This window comes from Megalops cyprinoides, chromosome 4, assembly GCF_013368585.1.
Source record: "Megalops cyprinoides isolate fMegCyp1 chromosome 4, fMegCyp1.pri, whole genome shotgun sequence".
NCBI classification, from domain to species: Eukaryota; Metazoa; Chordata; class Actinopteri; order Elopiformes; family Megalopidae; genus Megalops; species Megalops cyprinoides.
In genome coordinates this window covers 10,952,285-10,966,299 of record NC_050586.1, presented here as the reverse complement: position 1 = coordinate 10,966,299, position 14,015 = coordinate 10,952,285, and the positions used below count along the sequence as shown (strand labels likewise).

Below are 14,015 nucleotides of genomic sequence, written 5' to 3'. Positions count from 1 at the left end.
AGCACGCACTAGCCCTGCACCACCCACCCACTCTGTAGCAACTCTGGGGCTCAGTAATAGTTTCCATCCGCAGCTGGAAATAATAGAGATTCCCATGCAGGCACAGTTTCTGTGGAACCGCCCTTTTGTGATCCACAGGCAGGAAAAGACAGGCACTTTCCCCTTCTTTCTAAACATGCTGCTCGGGGCAAACCCCCGGTCCGTTCTCCATCTGAGCCCCATATGTGAGGACTGGGGACAGATGCACAGCTCTTCCCCCATCTCCCTCTCATTTCATAAACAAGGAGATGAGCGGTCAGCCAGGTGCTCCGAGGAGAGTGACTGGCCTCTAGGGGTCACTGTAGAGCAATAGGAAATGCTAGCCACTGTGTTATCCTCCTTCAGAAATCATATGCACATGTTACTGTATAGTCTATGAGAGACGCAAGCATTGTGCAAGTCGTATAGCGCCCCCTGCTGCTTTTGCCTACACTGCCATGTATAGTTATTAAAATCACATGAGCAAATTAAAAGCTACACCGCCAAGATTTTCTACACTAGCGTACGGTGTCGTCTTACCTTTCACCTCATTAAAGTGAAAGTGAGCCTCCCTGGGGTATACAAATGGCAATACAAATGTATGCACATATGACAGACAGGCTGGCTCAGATAGAGACGTGGGCACACGGACACGAGTGCGCAGATACACACACATACACACACACACACATATGCACACACAGCTGGAAGAGATTGTTCTTTTGTGGGTCTCAGTGTTTCCACAGTTTTGCCCAAAAGCAGCCAAGCTGCACTGGGGTAAAGGGCCCAACCAGTTCCAATGGCAGCAGTGACTAACAGAGATGGGAGAAGGACAGCCAGTACTATGGCACAGGCTGAATGCTAAGCAGCGGTACAGCATGCATACCGAAAAAAAAATCAATAAATCAGAGGATGAGCATGCGAATGTTCATACAGTTAGGTTCTTTAGGCTGTGTTCCAACTTTGCCCATCATCAGGACACCATCCTTATCTTGAGCTGTCCTAGGACAGGCGTGATACACTTCACTGCAGAACTCAGCAGCCTCAGCTGCAATCTGCCGTCAAGTTCACACTTGATTTGCTGTGGTTAGTTTGTGTGGTTATGCTAATTCCGCTTTTGTCAGCCACGAATTTTATTAGATGCATATTCAACAAACCTTAGAAGCTTTCCAAATAACCCCATCTAGTCCTTTTATGTGGATTTGATTAGTCAATTACTGTCATTCATAGATACCATCAATGATATTACACCATTACCATTGATTACTGCTCTGATAAGACTTTTCGCACGTCGCTAAAAATTCCCATTTACACATTACCCTGCCAGCGGTACTGCATCCCCCTTCCTCCACAACAGATTACTACACTGATATGTTCACAGTGTGAGAAAACAGGCCACAGCCTCAACACCAGAGAGAGAGAGAGAGAGAGACAGAAAGAGAATCCTATCAGCAGCTTACCCACTACTCACTCCTCTCTACCCAGTCCTGTTAGAAGGAAGGTGACTTTACTGACAGGTCAAGTGCAGGGATTTCTCTGGGGGTCTCTCCTGTATTCTCCAACGCATTGGTACTCTCAGCAGCGACTGTTGAGAGCTGAATTCCTCCACTCTCTGCCCTCGAGACTGCGCCCAACCCTGCCGTCCAAAATAAATATTTAACAGTGCAGCTACGTGATAAACAATCAAAGGTCACATCCCTCTCCTTTCCCTTCCTTCTTATGCATTGAGGGATTATTGTAAATCTGATGGTTTCCATATCCTTTATACAACAGATCTTGTGTCTTACTGGGGAAAAACCCCCCAGACAGTAAATAGCTTCCTTAAATACAGCTGTAATTGGCTTTGTTTGCCTAAACAAGCAATAAACTATGTTAGTCTTTCATATTTCATGAAATTTTCTTTTTGATGCCAAACTTACAGACAAACTTACAGCACATCAATTTTTAACATATTTTATCCAGGCCAACTTAAACTTTCATGTGGTCCCACCATGCAATTCAACCAATCACCTTCTGAACCAAGCCTTTCAATGGCAATTTCAAAAGCTGGACCTACAGGACCACTGTCATAATCAAGGGAGCTGGAGCCAAACCTGTTACTCTTCTCTGTCCTCTTCTTCTTCTTCTTCTTCTTCTTCTTATTATTATTATTATTATTATTATTATTATTATTATGGTTGTTGACAATGATAATAATGACAAGGTAATAAGAGTAATTTTAAAAAATTCAATGGCAAGGAACAAGATGACCGCTTTAAAAAAGATCAGTTGCAATCCTAGATTATAACGTGCTTTAGATAAGACAAGTGCCAACTCCCAACTGGATCATCTCACCAATCATTTTGTGATTCTGCTTCTGACCCTTGATACAGGATAATTGTGATAGGCGTGGAGGGAATGATAAGGAGACCAGGTCTCATGCTTTGCTAATGCAACAGATTATAAAGAATAAAGGCAGAGAATCTTTGCCTTGCATGTTCCTTTTTCCCTTCGCAGTGCCGCACTGACGTTGGCCCCAGGATGAAGCTATAAGTGGCATTGGATTGACATATCATCTTTGGGAAATAAAGCCAAGCTCAACAGCATATAACAAGAGGATCTGCGTCTTTAAGTGATCAATCCTTGTGTGATTATTGAGTCAGGTTTCAGAGGTATACGTTTTCATCTTGCATTCGATAAAACAGCTCTGTGTAAAGAGAAAATAATGTGTAAATATATTACATCAAATATTGTAGTGTTTCTCATTGAAATTCCTGGCATTCTCTCAGGCAATGGGTTGACACAGTATAACTTGCCAGAAGAATATACAATGCAATAATATCATAATAATATTGTGCATGCACATGAACAATAAGGTGCATAATAAATGACATAGATTTTATAATGCTCACATTATTTTTGGATATTGTCTGGAAAAGGTCATGGTAGCATTATCCAGCTCTTGTGCATGTGGTTCTAACACACTGCATTTTGTCAGAACATATTCCAACATGCTAAAGGATTAAAAACATGGCTTGCCAATAACTACCACAATGGATCAAATTACAGTCAATGTAGGACAAGTATCAGGAGACACACTGGATAGTCAAACTATCAGACTATTTTTACCATCTCATTTGGTAGTAAACTGAATGCAGTCTATTCAACTGAAGAGAAAACTTAGCAAATTACATAATATTTATAATACAATGAGTAGAGTCACAAGCCAAAAAACCTTACATCTTATCAAATGTAACAAATTATATTTACTCTTCCAAGTATTTATAGTACTTAAAACAGCTCTAGGAAGAAAAAGGAAATAGAATTAAATAATGCAGATTTATTGCATTACATTAAATGCATTTCTCAAACCATTTCTCAGAACTGTGACTCCTGCCCTGATCTACAACTAATGAACCTACATCTTTGAACAGCACTCAGTAGGTTAATGGTGTGCCCTCACACCCAGCTATTTATTTATGCCACTCCACCCTTCCTAATATCATATCACCATCTGCCAGATCATACATTTTCCCCAGGGTGTTTGCGCGAGTCTCATTTAGAGCCATAACCATAATCTACTGTGAAATCAAACACACTTGAAATAAACATTGCGATACGGACAAACACCCAACCAGCCAATCCAGCTGCATGCTTTTTCAAGCTTCCCCTTCCAGGATGTTACCCCATCAGTCCCTGTTTTCACACGTCCCTGGCTCCATAGCGTAATTGGTGTGAATTGGTCTGAAACCAGAGCTCGAAACAAATTTTCTAGTGATTCAAAATCAGCTAAAATTGTGCACAGAATATTTGCTCACAACAATGGTATTGACAAACCTCTTGTTTGTACAGAGCATCATATTAATCACACAAGTTTCAGGAATGTGACGATCAAATGCTTCCCAGGCACACATGCAAACTGAGACTACTTGCAAAATATAATGGATGAAAATATAGTAGACTGTTGGTAGAGAAGGAGAGAAGAGATGATACCTCAATATGATTTAGGGAAATGTCACACATCCATAAAGGTAATTCCTCAAGCTAGAAAGACAGAGAAAATGTCCCTTCCCACCAGGGACTGCCTTGGGGTTTTAATGATAATCACAGCAAAACCTTTCATTTTGTTGAAGAGGTTCTAACCTTAAACTCCAATTTTCACATGCAGAGGTACAAAAAATATACCATTTTGTACAAACACTTCATTTCATTGAAGGACTGATATTAATTTGGAAGACTGTGTTACCTCTCAGGAAAAATAAATAAATAACACACACACATACACGCACGCGCACACACACGCGCGCACACACACACACACACACACACACACACACACACGAGCACATGAGCACATAGCTGAGGACAGTGTTTGGAGAGGTAAGTGCAACACTGAGAAAGACTGCGGAAAATTCAGAGTCATTCCAGGTCAGCTCAGCTGGTGTTCATTACGGCCTTCTCAAATTTTCTGTAAAGGTTTTCCCTTGCTTAAGTAAAATGTGAAATTTTTTACCATATTTTTTTTTACAAACAGAATCTTATATGTATTTTGAGTTATGACAGTTTAAAGTACAATATTGATATTTTGCCATGTCCTGCATACCCAGGCTTCACTTCAAACATTGTCATTTGGAAAAAAAAAAAAAAAATGACTGACGTTTTTGAAGCGTAAAAAAACAGATTTGTCAAAGGTCTTCATGTGCTTACTTACATTAATTACCAATGAGAGTGTTAGACCTTTACAGGCAACAGAATTATCAATTTACAGTCTTGTAGGGATTTGAATATATAACATATTTAATGATAATAGGCAGTTACCGGTTTAATACATTAAAGAGGCCAATACTATATGAAGGACCCAATGGATCATTCTGTGAGAATATAAAATCCAGGTAAAAGCGGGCAGCAGTGTAGCATAGTGGTTAAGGAGCAGGACTTGTAACCAAAAGGTTGCCGGCTCGACTGAGGCACTGCTGTTGTACCCTTGGGCAAGGTACGTAACCCACAATTGCATCAGTAGACTATCCAGCTGTGTAAAGGGATAACATCGTAAAACAAGACTGTAACCCATGTAAGTTGCTGTAGACAAGAGCGTCTGCTAAATGCCAATAATGTAAAAAGTTTGGTTGGATATTTCAAGCACTGATTACTCCTTGTTAAGAGTCATCAAAACGGTCATTAAAATGAACTTGGCTTCAGTCTCACCGAATGACTGGATTTGACTTGAGAAGAAAAATCCTATTACATACTTTGTGTAAATACCGCCCTCACGTGGAAAACAGTAGAAACAAACGCTTGAATGTCATTTTGCGAATAGCTACCGCCGGGTGGCTCGCATTCAGAATTGCATGGCGTACGTTAATACGTACGTCGTTTGCTAAACTGAAGAACGAAGACAGAGTGCATTCAGCTAATATTCTGAAGACATGAATACAGATATTTAAATTAATAAGTTTACAGGAGATGTGCTCGATTAAACTGCCACGAACTTGTTTTCATTAAACTGTTCTGCGAAACTAGGTTTATAGACTGATTAATTTGAGGTTTCATTATATTTTCACTGCGGTTCTCTGAGTGTACAGTTTGTAAATAAGTTGAAAAGATGAATCCGCAAGAAACACTACAGGAACAATTATATTTTCTCTATTTAAAAGAGGCATATTTGCTGCATTAAAAAAATACGCATTCTTCACTACATTAAGGAGGAAGCACAGTGTCAGCTCATCGGAAGACACGCCTCCTTGTCCAAATGGCAGTTTCAGCCATTCCGACGCCCTCTTTAATTGGTAATTAATGTCACAGCCGATTAGATTAGTTTTCCAAGATCAACTTTGTTAAGTCCATTAAGCATTTAAATATACTTTGATTGGAGATTTTGCTTGATATTGCTGGATTTATTGACTTTACCTGTCGCTCTCTTTGGGCTTTATGCTAAATGACATTTCCGAGAATAATAATCTGAAAAGAGCACTACATGATCAGTATCAGCAAATCATGCTTTTGTGTGCTAGGCATCCCATTGTTGGTCAAGAGCAGGGTATTATATGTCATCCTGTATTTATTTGCATCAGGCTAGTTTGTTATGCTCAACAGGATCAATGCCAATATGCTTCATATTACCAACACCTTGAGTTGCAATGCTTTAGTATTGTAAACGTTCTGCTGTATCCTGTATGTGACCAGTTTCATGTATGGGATATAAGGACAATGACTTCATTTAGTACTTGGATGAGAGAACTTGATCGGGAGACCTCCCAGGACAGCCGGGTTGCTGCTGGAAGTGGTGTTTGTGGGCCAATAGAGGGCAGTCTTTCCTCTGAATCTAACAGGAGACCAGTGCCTGAGTGCAGTGATGAGGACAATGTGGGAGTCACTGCCTTTTGATGGGGACATTAAAGTAAAGTCCTGACTCTGTGTGGTTCTTAAAGATCTCACAGCACGTATGACAAAGAGAAGGGGGTTCCCTGGTGTCCCAGTTACATTCCCATTCAGGGTCTTTTGATCTGGCCATCTAGCAATCCTTCAGTGAAACTTGCTACATAATCTCTCCCTTTCCACCTCAGCTGATGTATGGTGAGAATTCTGGTGTAAAAATAGTGACCCTGCATCACCCAGAGGGGTGCTACACCTTAATGGTGTATAATCATGAGTGACACCCACCACACACACAGACACACAGACACATACACATTGAATAAGATGTGAAATGTAGTGTCAAATGTTTTATTGACATTAACAAAATCATTAACAAAATTATTAAATACTATTTTACAATACATACAACAGCACTTTGAACATAATATATACATGTATTAATGTACATTTTTTACAATGCTCACTCATCTCAGTCTAACTGAGCAGCAGAAAAATGGCTTTGTTAGGTGCCATTATCGTATTTGTTTTTGTCAAACCAAGAAATTTTAGGTAAAGTGACACTCACATTTACATGTATTTCAAGGCATGAAGAAACTCTGTATACATCCTTTCCAGTAATTTCTCTGATGACCACAGATATAATGCACTTCAAATTCCACTCATTTATTCAGCTCTGTTATTCACTGATTGTGAAGTACAAGTATCCCTGACTGTGCTTTCCCTAACCAACATGTTTTGGTGAACACTGTTGGTCAATAGCTTCAGTAAAATCATTACTTTCAGTTCAAAGCACAACCCCTGCAACAGTTTCATAACTGATAAACAGGATTGGTGGACTTCACTGAGACACAGCAACTTCCTGTGACTTCTGGAGGTTCACTGCAGGTCACAGCCAACAGAGTGGCTGGCGTGCTTCCTTGTCCACTTCCTCTTGGGCTTGTGGTGTTCGGCTTGGTGCTCTGTGCTGCAGCTCGTGCAGGTCACACTGGGGCTAAGTGATGGGTAGGCGACACAGCGGGCACTTCCCAAACTGTCCCCTCACTCTGCCGGCACAGAAGCCACACAGGCACCGATGCCCGCAGGACAGGAGGACACAGGCCTCCTGGGACATGCAGACGACACAGTCCTCCAGGGGCTCTGCGGACAGAGACATGGGGACATGCAGTTACATACACGATCCACAGTCTGGTCTGCCCTGTGCGCTTAGTGAGTGTGACACAGACACAGCTGACACGCCGGCAGAAGCAGGATCAGCTTCCCAGTGAGGAAGAGTCATGGTGCTGCACACACAGCGGGAGAGGATTAGCAATCGTGTGTCATTTCTATAGACTTCCTTAAGTCCCAACTTTGCCATCCTGCCTTGTGGATTTCTTTCACGGTGTGGCAAAACCAACAATGTAAGTGGGACTAATAGGGAGTGATGGGACTAATTACATTACTTTATTGTCATTTATGCTCTTAACCAGAGTGACTTACATAGGTTACATGGTAACCATTTATATAGCTGGATATTTACTGAGGCAACTGTGGGTTAAGTACCTTGCCCAATGGCACAACAGCAGTGCCCCAGCAGGGAATCAAACCGGCACTCCCGCAGACAGTGCAGGACTAATAATGCGATTTCTTGGGATGCGGTATGTGATACTCACCCTCAGTCCTGTGGGGGTCAGTGTTGGAATGACAGGGGTCCTGGACGTCCTCTAACGATCTAGTAGATGATGGTCCCCTTTCTCCCTGGGAAGGACGGGGCCTCCCCTTTGAGATGCACAGACAGCTGTTCTCCGGGGAGACAGGGGGCAGTGCTGGGCAAGGGCAGGATTTTCGTACCCCAAACAGACCCTTCTTCTTTGAGCCTGAGACACAGAGGGAAACAAGACAAGCTGTTAGCTGAATCAAATGCAGTACTGGTTTCTGTATCATTCTTATGCAATTCATTAACCAATTCTAACTTTCAAATTCATTTCCCAGTGCTTCCCAGAATTCCCCCCAGCCAAATTCAGCACTTACCCAGAAGGACCACAGTGCAGGTCTGCCCATACACATCGATTAAAGCCCACAGATGCTTGCTGACGTCCACTCCCTCCAGCAAAATGTACTCCTGGCCTTCAGGCCCTTTAAACATCACCACACCTCTTGAAGTGACCCAGAACTGCAACTCAGTGCCGGGCAGGGAGTAGACTTCGGGCACAGGGGCTGCCCAGTACCCAGGGGTGTCGGTGAGCGTGGGGATGGCCAGGTCGGGCAAGGGGCTACAGGTGGGCTGGACGGTGGTAAATCCAAGACGGAGGGCCCCGTGCCAGTGCTGGGCACAGCGGTCCACTCGCAGACGGACCCTCTCTCCGATCCGCACTCTGCGGTTGCTGAACACCAGTCCGTTCCGAAACGTCTGCAAGGCCCTTGTCGCACACCTGGCCCCGTGGGTCAGGGTGACCTTGTCACCAACAGCCTCTGTGTGGAAAGTCAGGGGCCCAAGGCAGCGACATCCACAGGTGTGTTTTGAGGCCGTCCCTGAAGAGGAAAGAGATGGGGGATCAAAGTTAGCGCACTGGATCTGCAAACGGAGATAATGCCTCTGTATCTTTTTAATTGCTACCTCCATATGGAGATGAAGAAAACCTGTTGACTGGAGCCATGCAGATGACAGAAACCAAAACCACAACAACAACACTAACACAAGGCTTTACTGAGTGAAGGACACAGATTATATCTTGTTTAGAGCATTCCGCCTTACCATGTGTCCCATATTTACATAGCACACTCATGAAAACAAATCAGCAAAGCTGTATCTGATTGGTCTGATTGTCTGAGCCTGGGTGGCCAATAGAGCTGGAGTTTCGATTTGCAGCCGTGGAGAATGTGCCAGCCCATCTTGGGGGCAACTGAAGCATTGCCCATCATTAGATAAAAGAGAAAAAATCTAGGGGAAGAGTGTATCAGACCGCCTCTGTCAGGCCCATAGCCCAGGTTCATACTGGCTCATACTCCATTGTTGTCTCAGGGTGTTCTCTCTTTCTGTCTTTGCTGATTTTCCACAGTGTGGACATGAACAGGGGTGATGACCGCCCTTTTGTAATTGCTTCAAGTGATCTAATCAAACTCAGTCACAAACCATATCCATTAATCAAAACCGACAGATACAATCAGTATGTGTTCACTTCTCTTCTCTGTCTGCCTCAAACTGAAACCTCTGTGACATGACCTCTACAGTAGTTCAGACTGGATTCTTGAGAAAAGATAAAATCAGCAGAGGGTGAATGTTGGTGGATAAATAATGCCATGCTGTAAATGTAAACATATGCCTGTTTACACTGCTGAGGCCTGACAACTCTCTTTCCCAAAATAATTTTGCTGAGAAACACAAAGGCACCCAAACACCCCTAAGACTGTTGGCATTAAATCAACTTTTAGTTTTTGCATAACTATGTTTTAGTATATAATTCTATACTAATAATTATTAGTGTTATCCACAAAACCTCAGAAATTGGCATGAAGATATGTATTCTTGATGTAGAATGTCACATTATCTCCTATTTTACAGTTTATTGCCAGCAGTGAGACCAGAACCCAAATTCAATGACATTGTCTGGAGCAGGATCATTTCTTTTCTAACTTTATTTTCACTCTTTAGACAGAGGAAATCTCTCTGCTAATGATCAGACAGGCAATGAAGTCCTCAGTAACTTACTCCCAGTACGGTGTCTTCTGTACCAAAGGTGTTATTAAAATTGTAAATTGACTACACATTATGACTTTTTCAATGTCCTACATTGTAAGTTGGGAATATTAATTGAAGATTAATATTAATATTATGTATAGTATTGTATGGTGTATGCATCCCTGCACTATATTAAAAAGCTATATTTATGCACTTGTTTCCATTTTGATTTCAACTGTATACAACGCACATTTAAGTCTTATGGAACTTAAACCCCACTTTTTCAGAATAAGACACCCTTAAATCACATCATTCAATCTCTACGCTATTATACATTGACTTACAAATAGCTTCTATTGTTTTAAGGACAGAGCCATTTTCAGGCCTGTTTTGTCTTACTTTCGGTTATCTCACTTTCATTGAGGTATGCTTAATGGCTGCTGTAAATGACTTCCTGAAATCCACACTGTAAACATAACCCAACCCTAATCTGTGTAATGAAACAGCTGTCAGAAACCCCAGAATCTTGCAATAGTAAAACTGTTAAAGGAAAACTGAGCTTCATGTAGTTTCAGATAACATCTGAAATATTTAACAACTAGACGCATGCTTAAATCTGTCATTTTAGAGCTTAGCTAGCCAAAACTCAGACTGTCCTGAATTACATGCTCTGACAAGAAGCAAACAGTAATAAAAACAGTGAACAGATAACAATAAAAGGAAAAGTCTGACTAAGTCTCACTGTATATTCTCTGCCTCCATAGAGCATAGAGTAAGGCTATCATACTAAACAGCTAAAAGATTTATTTATATGCTTTATTTATATGCAGCATTGTACAATAGATTTCCTATGTAACCTTAATGTACTGAGGTCAAAACATAGAGCCATCCTAAATGCAGGGCTGATTGCCACAAACCTGAGGAGTCTTTTTAATTGCATTCTCTTTCAGCATGTTTTGCATGGTTGTCAAGAATTAGATAAAACACAAAAAAATATTTACCCATTATTTCACGAGCCAGCTTCTTCATCATCTTGAACTCACTGTTCTTGGGAAGTCTTGTCAAAGGATGCATGGATGGGTCTCAAGTGATTGAAAGTTGTTTCAGAAAATGAAGTAGTGGGAGTGTTGGCTGGTTTTTATAGGCACTGCACATGTGCCTCGAGTTCATACACAAAACATTGCTCATCAGGGTACACCAAAAAAGGAAAAAGGGGTTGGGCTCAGTAGGAGGCAGGGCTGCACTCTGGAAAAGTACCCAAACTCCAGCTCTTTGGCCATATCCTGCATGCCTGTGGCTCTGGTCCAACTCACAATGTAATTGTGTTTCTGTGGGAGTGGCGTGACCATCTAGGAGGGCAAGCTATGCAAAGGTGGAGTATGGTTTCTAGTTTTATGGGCAGAGCCTTTCCCTTAACCCCTTCTTTTACAACAGAGAGCAGATTAACACCTTACAGTATGTACTTGATCATTTTAATTCAATCCATCTCACTCTCACATTTAATGGACAAGAAATCTTTGCTCTTTCTATGACAGTGCCATCAAGACATGGTTGTTTCATCAAGTAGAGTCAACAATCCTAAACATCAGTTAATCATTCAAATCAGTTAACCTCTGTTTTCATTCCACCACGCTTTGGCAATGCCAGACACATCACTGCTCTTACCTGTTGATTTCATCTCTCTTCCAACTGTTCTGCTTTTAAAAAGCAGTTAGCTTACATGAAAGAGTATAGTGTAAAGTAACACCAGCAATAAAAAGTAGCATCTAAGGGCCTTTACCACTAGAAAAAGGTTTTCCCACTTTTTTCATATGGTTTGGTTTGGTTTGATTCGTTTGAATGCAGTTCTCACTTAACACATGTACATGTATTGGTGCACAAGGAAATGTCTCATTACTTGATTCTGCTTTAATGACTGGTTTACAGACAAATATGCTCACTCATCCTGCACTACTTGTTCATGAAAGAACAGCTCATGAAGAACAAGACAAAATATCTTAAAAACACAAGGATATTGCAGCTGCTCATTGAGGGTCTGCTCATAGTACTGTCATCTCACATAACAATTAAACACTGGCACGGTTAACAATACTTTTGCAGGGTTCAAGGTAACAATCAGTCAATTAGCAAACATTGCAATCTTCATATTTCTGCATGCTTTATAATAGAGCGCTACACAAATACAAACTGTGGTTTGCTTCCTCGTCAGAGTGAAACAAAATTGTTTTGAAGTTCACACAGGGCATTTTCAAAACAAATTGCACTGTGCTAATCTGTTGAAGTTCTTCAGGAGGTCTTAGCTCATTAGTCTGAGTTTCAGTTTGTCTCTCAAACAAATTCAAGCAATCACAGTACTCCGCGAATGACATGTGCAATGCTCATTCTGATCCAAAGCTGTAATGTGAATGTGACCTAAATACATATCCCAACACAGCTTTTGGCTCACTGATTCTATTTACCCTAACTACTACTGCATGCCGTCATTTGTTACATCTTTCTGTGGTTCTACCTACAGTAAAAACACCTTTAACAGCATTTTAAACCAGTATGTGTCATTCAAACTGTAATGGCTTATTGTTTACAGATGCTTGTGCAGAAAAAAAAACATATCTGCATATTTTCATTTTAAATTTACATTGATCTTTCGCTGTTCAAAATGACTGAAGCTATAGAGAAACCCAATGCTAAAAAGCTGTCTGCTGTGTCTTATTTTTTTATGCATGCACTCACTCCCAAATGCTGACAGCAGAAGCAGTGGCATTACTTTCATTTTAATATTCTGAATTGCAGATTGCTGGCATTCTTCACAAAACACAGAGGAAGGATAACAATGGCCAAACTGGAAACAGCAGCCATTTGCCTCTGAGAAATAATCTGGGTCAAACTAAAAATGTTGCAGTCTGTACTCAGGTTCCAGAAGTTCCATACCATGACACTGATGAGACATGATGATGACAGGTCGCAAGAGCCATCGTCCAAGAAAAGAGCAATTATATTGCATTCAGCATGGCTCTTTAGCCACTGTAATTAAATAGCTGTAAGATAACTGCATGGAGAGGCAATGACTACAGCTTAGCCACATTTTATGAGTGTGTCATAATATCTTTGAATGATGCCAGCAAAAATGCTGTTTGCCCTGGTCTATCTGTTTCAGAATGAATTCTTCAAAGAGGTAAAGATAATTAAAACAGTGGCAGCTTCTGCAACACCCTCTGTGGCGCCCTCACTTTTTGAAATGTTGCTTTGCCACTGTTCTCAATAAAGTTAACTAATTTAGATTGTTGTTCAGAGGCAAAGGGCTGCTATTTCCAGTTTGGCCATTGCTATCATTCCTCTGTTTTTGTGAAGAATGCAAACAATCTATTCAAAATATTAAAATGAAAGTAATGCCACACACTCTATTTATGTGGGAAAGCATATCACTATTTACTATTAGGCCTCAATCTATGGACATTCATAGGCAAACATGGAAATGATAGAAAGCAAAATACTGCATTTGCTGATCTGAGTTGTGAAAATGTTCCCGCTGCTGTTTCCTGTGCCAGACCAGCTTCTTTAAAAAAATAATAATAATAAATAAATAAATAAAAATTCTCTCAGAAAATATGACAAGTGTAAGCTACTGTCTTGTGCCTTGATTGCCTCAGCTGGCATCTCTAGACCTATTACACATATGATATGCTGTCCCCTCCACTCCTGAGTGTGGGAGACGTCACAAGCTACTGTTCTTGTAAAAGTGGCTTATCACATGAACTCGGCACTATACCAATATTTGTTGTTCAAACTGATATGAAAGGGCTAGCTGAAATGTAAATAACAACTTTGAAGTTAATCCTTTTCTTTCCTTTCAAAAGGACAGCGTCTTCAATGGAAAAAAAACACAGGCATGGACTGAAGTACTCCATTCAATTATGTAAGACATATATTTAACTTCAATATGCACCATAAACATTTAAATTAATCTGAGACCACAATGAAAGTATTTGAA

The 14,015-nt window shown here is 40.9% G+C and overlaps 2 protein-coding genes across 2 annotated transcripts in view; both read right to left on the bottom strand.

Annotated features, from left to right (window-relative positions):
- The window catches only part of sorbs3 (sorbin and SH3 domain containing 3), a 31,635-nt gene extending 30,072 nt beyond the window's left edge, over positions 1–1,563 (bottom strand). The window contains exon 1 of the mRNA XM_036527034.1: positions 1,479–1,563. The gene's annotated coding sequence lies outside the window, so the exon portion shown is untranslated. The remainder of the gene's footprint in view (positions 1–1,478) is intronic.
- A 5,759-nt stretch (positions 1,564–7,322) lies between these two features.
- On the bottom strand, positions 7,323–11,118 carry LOC118775942 (E3 ubiquitin-protein ligase NEURL3). The gene is made up of 4 exons (XM_036525922.1): positions 11,029–11,118; positions 8,380–8,880; positions 8,022–8,225; positions 7,323–7,509 (listed from the first exon to the last, which is right to left on the bottom strand). Exons 1-4 carry the CDS (start codon positions 11,099–11,101, stop codon positions 7,364–7,366), a joined length of 924 nt encoding a protein of 307 aa, XP_036381815.1. The 5' UTR covers positions 11,102–11,118; the 3' UTR covers positions 7,323–7,363.
- Between the last annotated feature and the right edge of the window lie 2,897 nt (positions 11,119–14,015).

Bases quoted from the DNA above. Each gene is read 5' to 3' on its own strand.
- LOC118775942 (XM_036525922.1), bottom strand. From the start codon at position 11,101: ATGCATCCTTTGACAAGACTTCCCAAGAACAGTGAGTTCAAGATGATG. The intron at 8,881-11,028 runs GTAAATATTTTT...TTTCCTCTTCAG, and splicing joins GCTGGCTCGTGAAATAATGG to GGACGGCCTCAAAACACACC. The intron at 8,226-8,379 runs GTAAGTGCTGAA...TCTGTGTCTCAG, and splicing joins CTGCACTGTGGTCCTTCTGG to GCTCAAAGAAGAAGGGTCTG.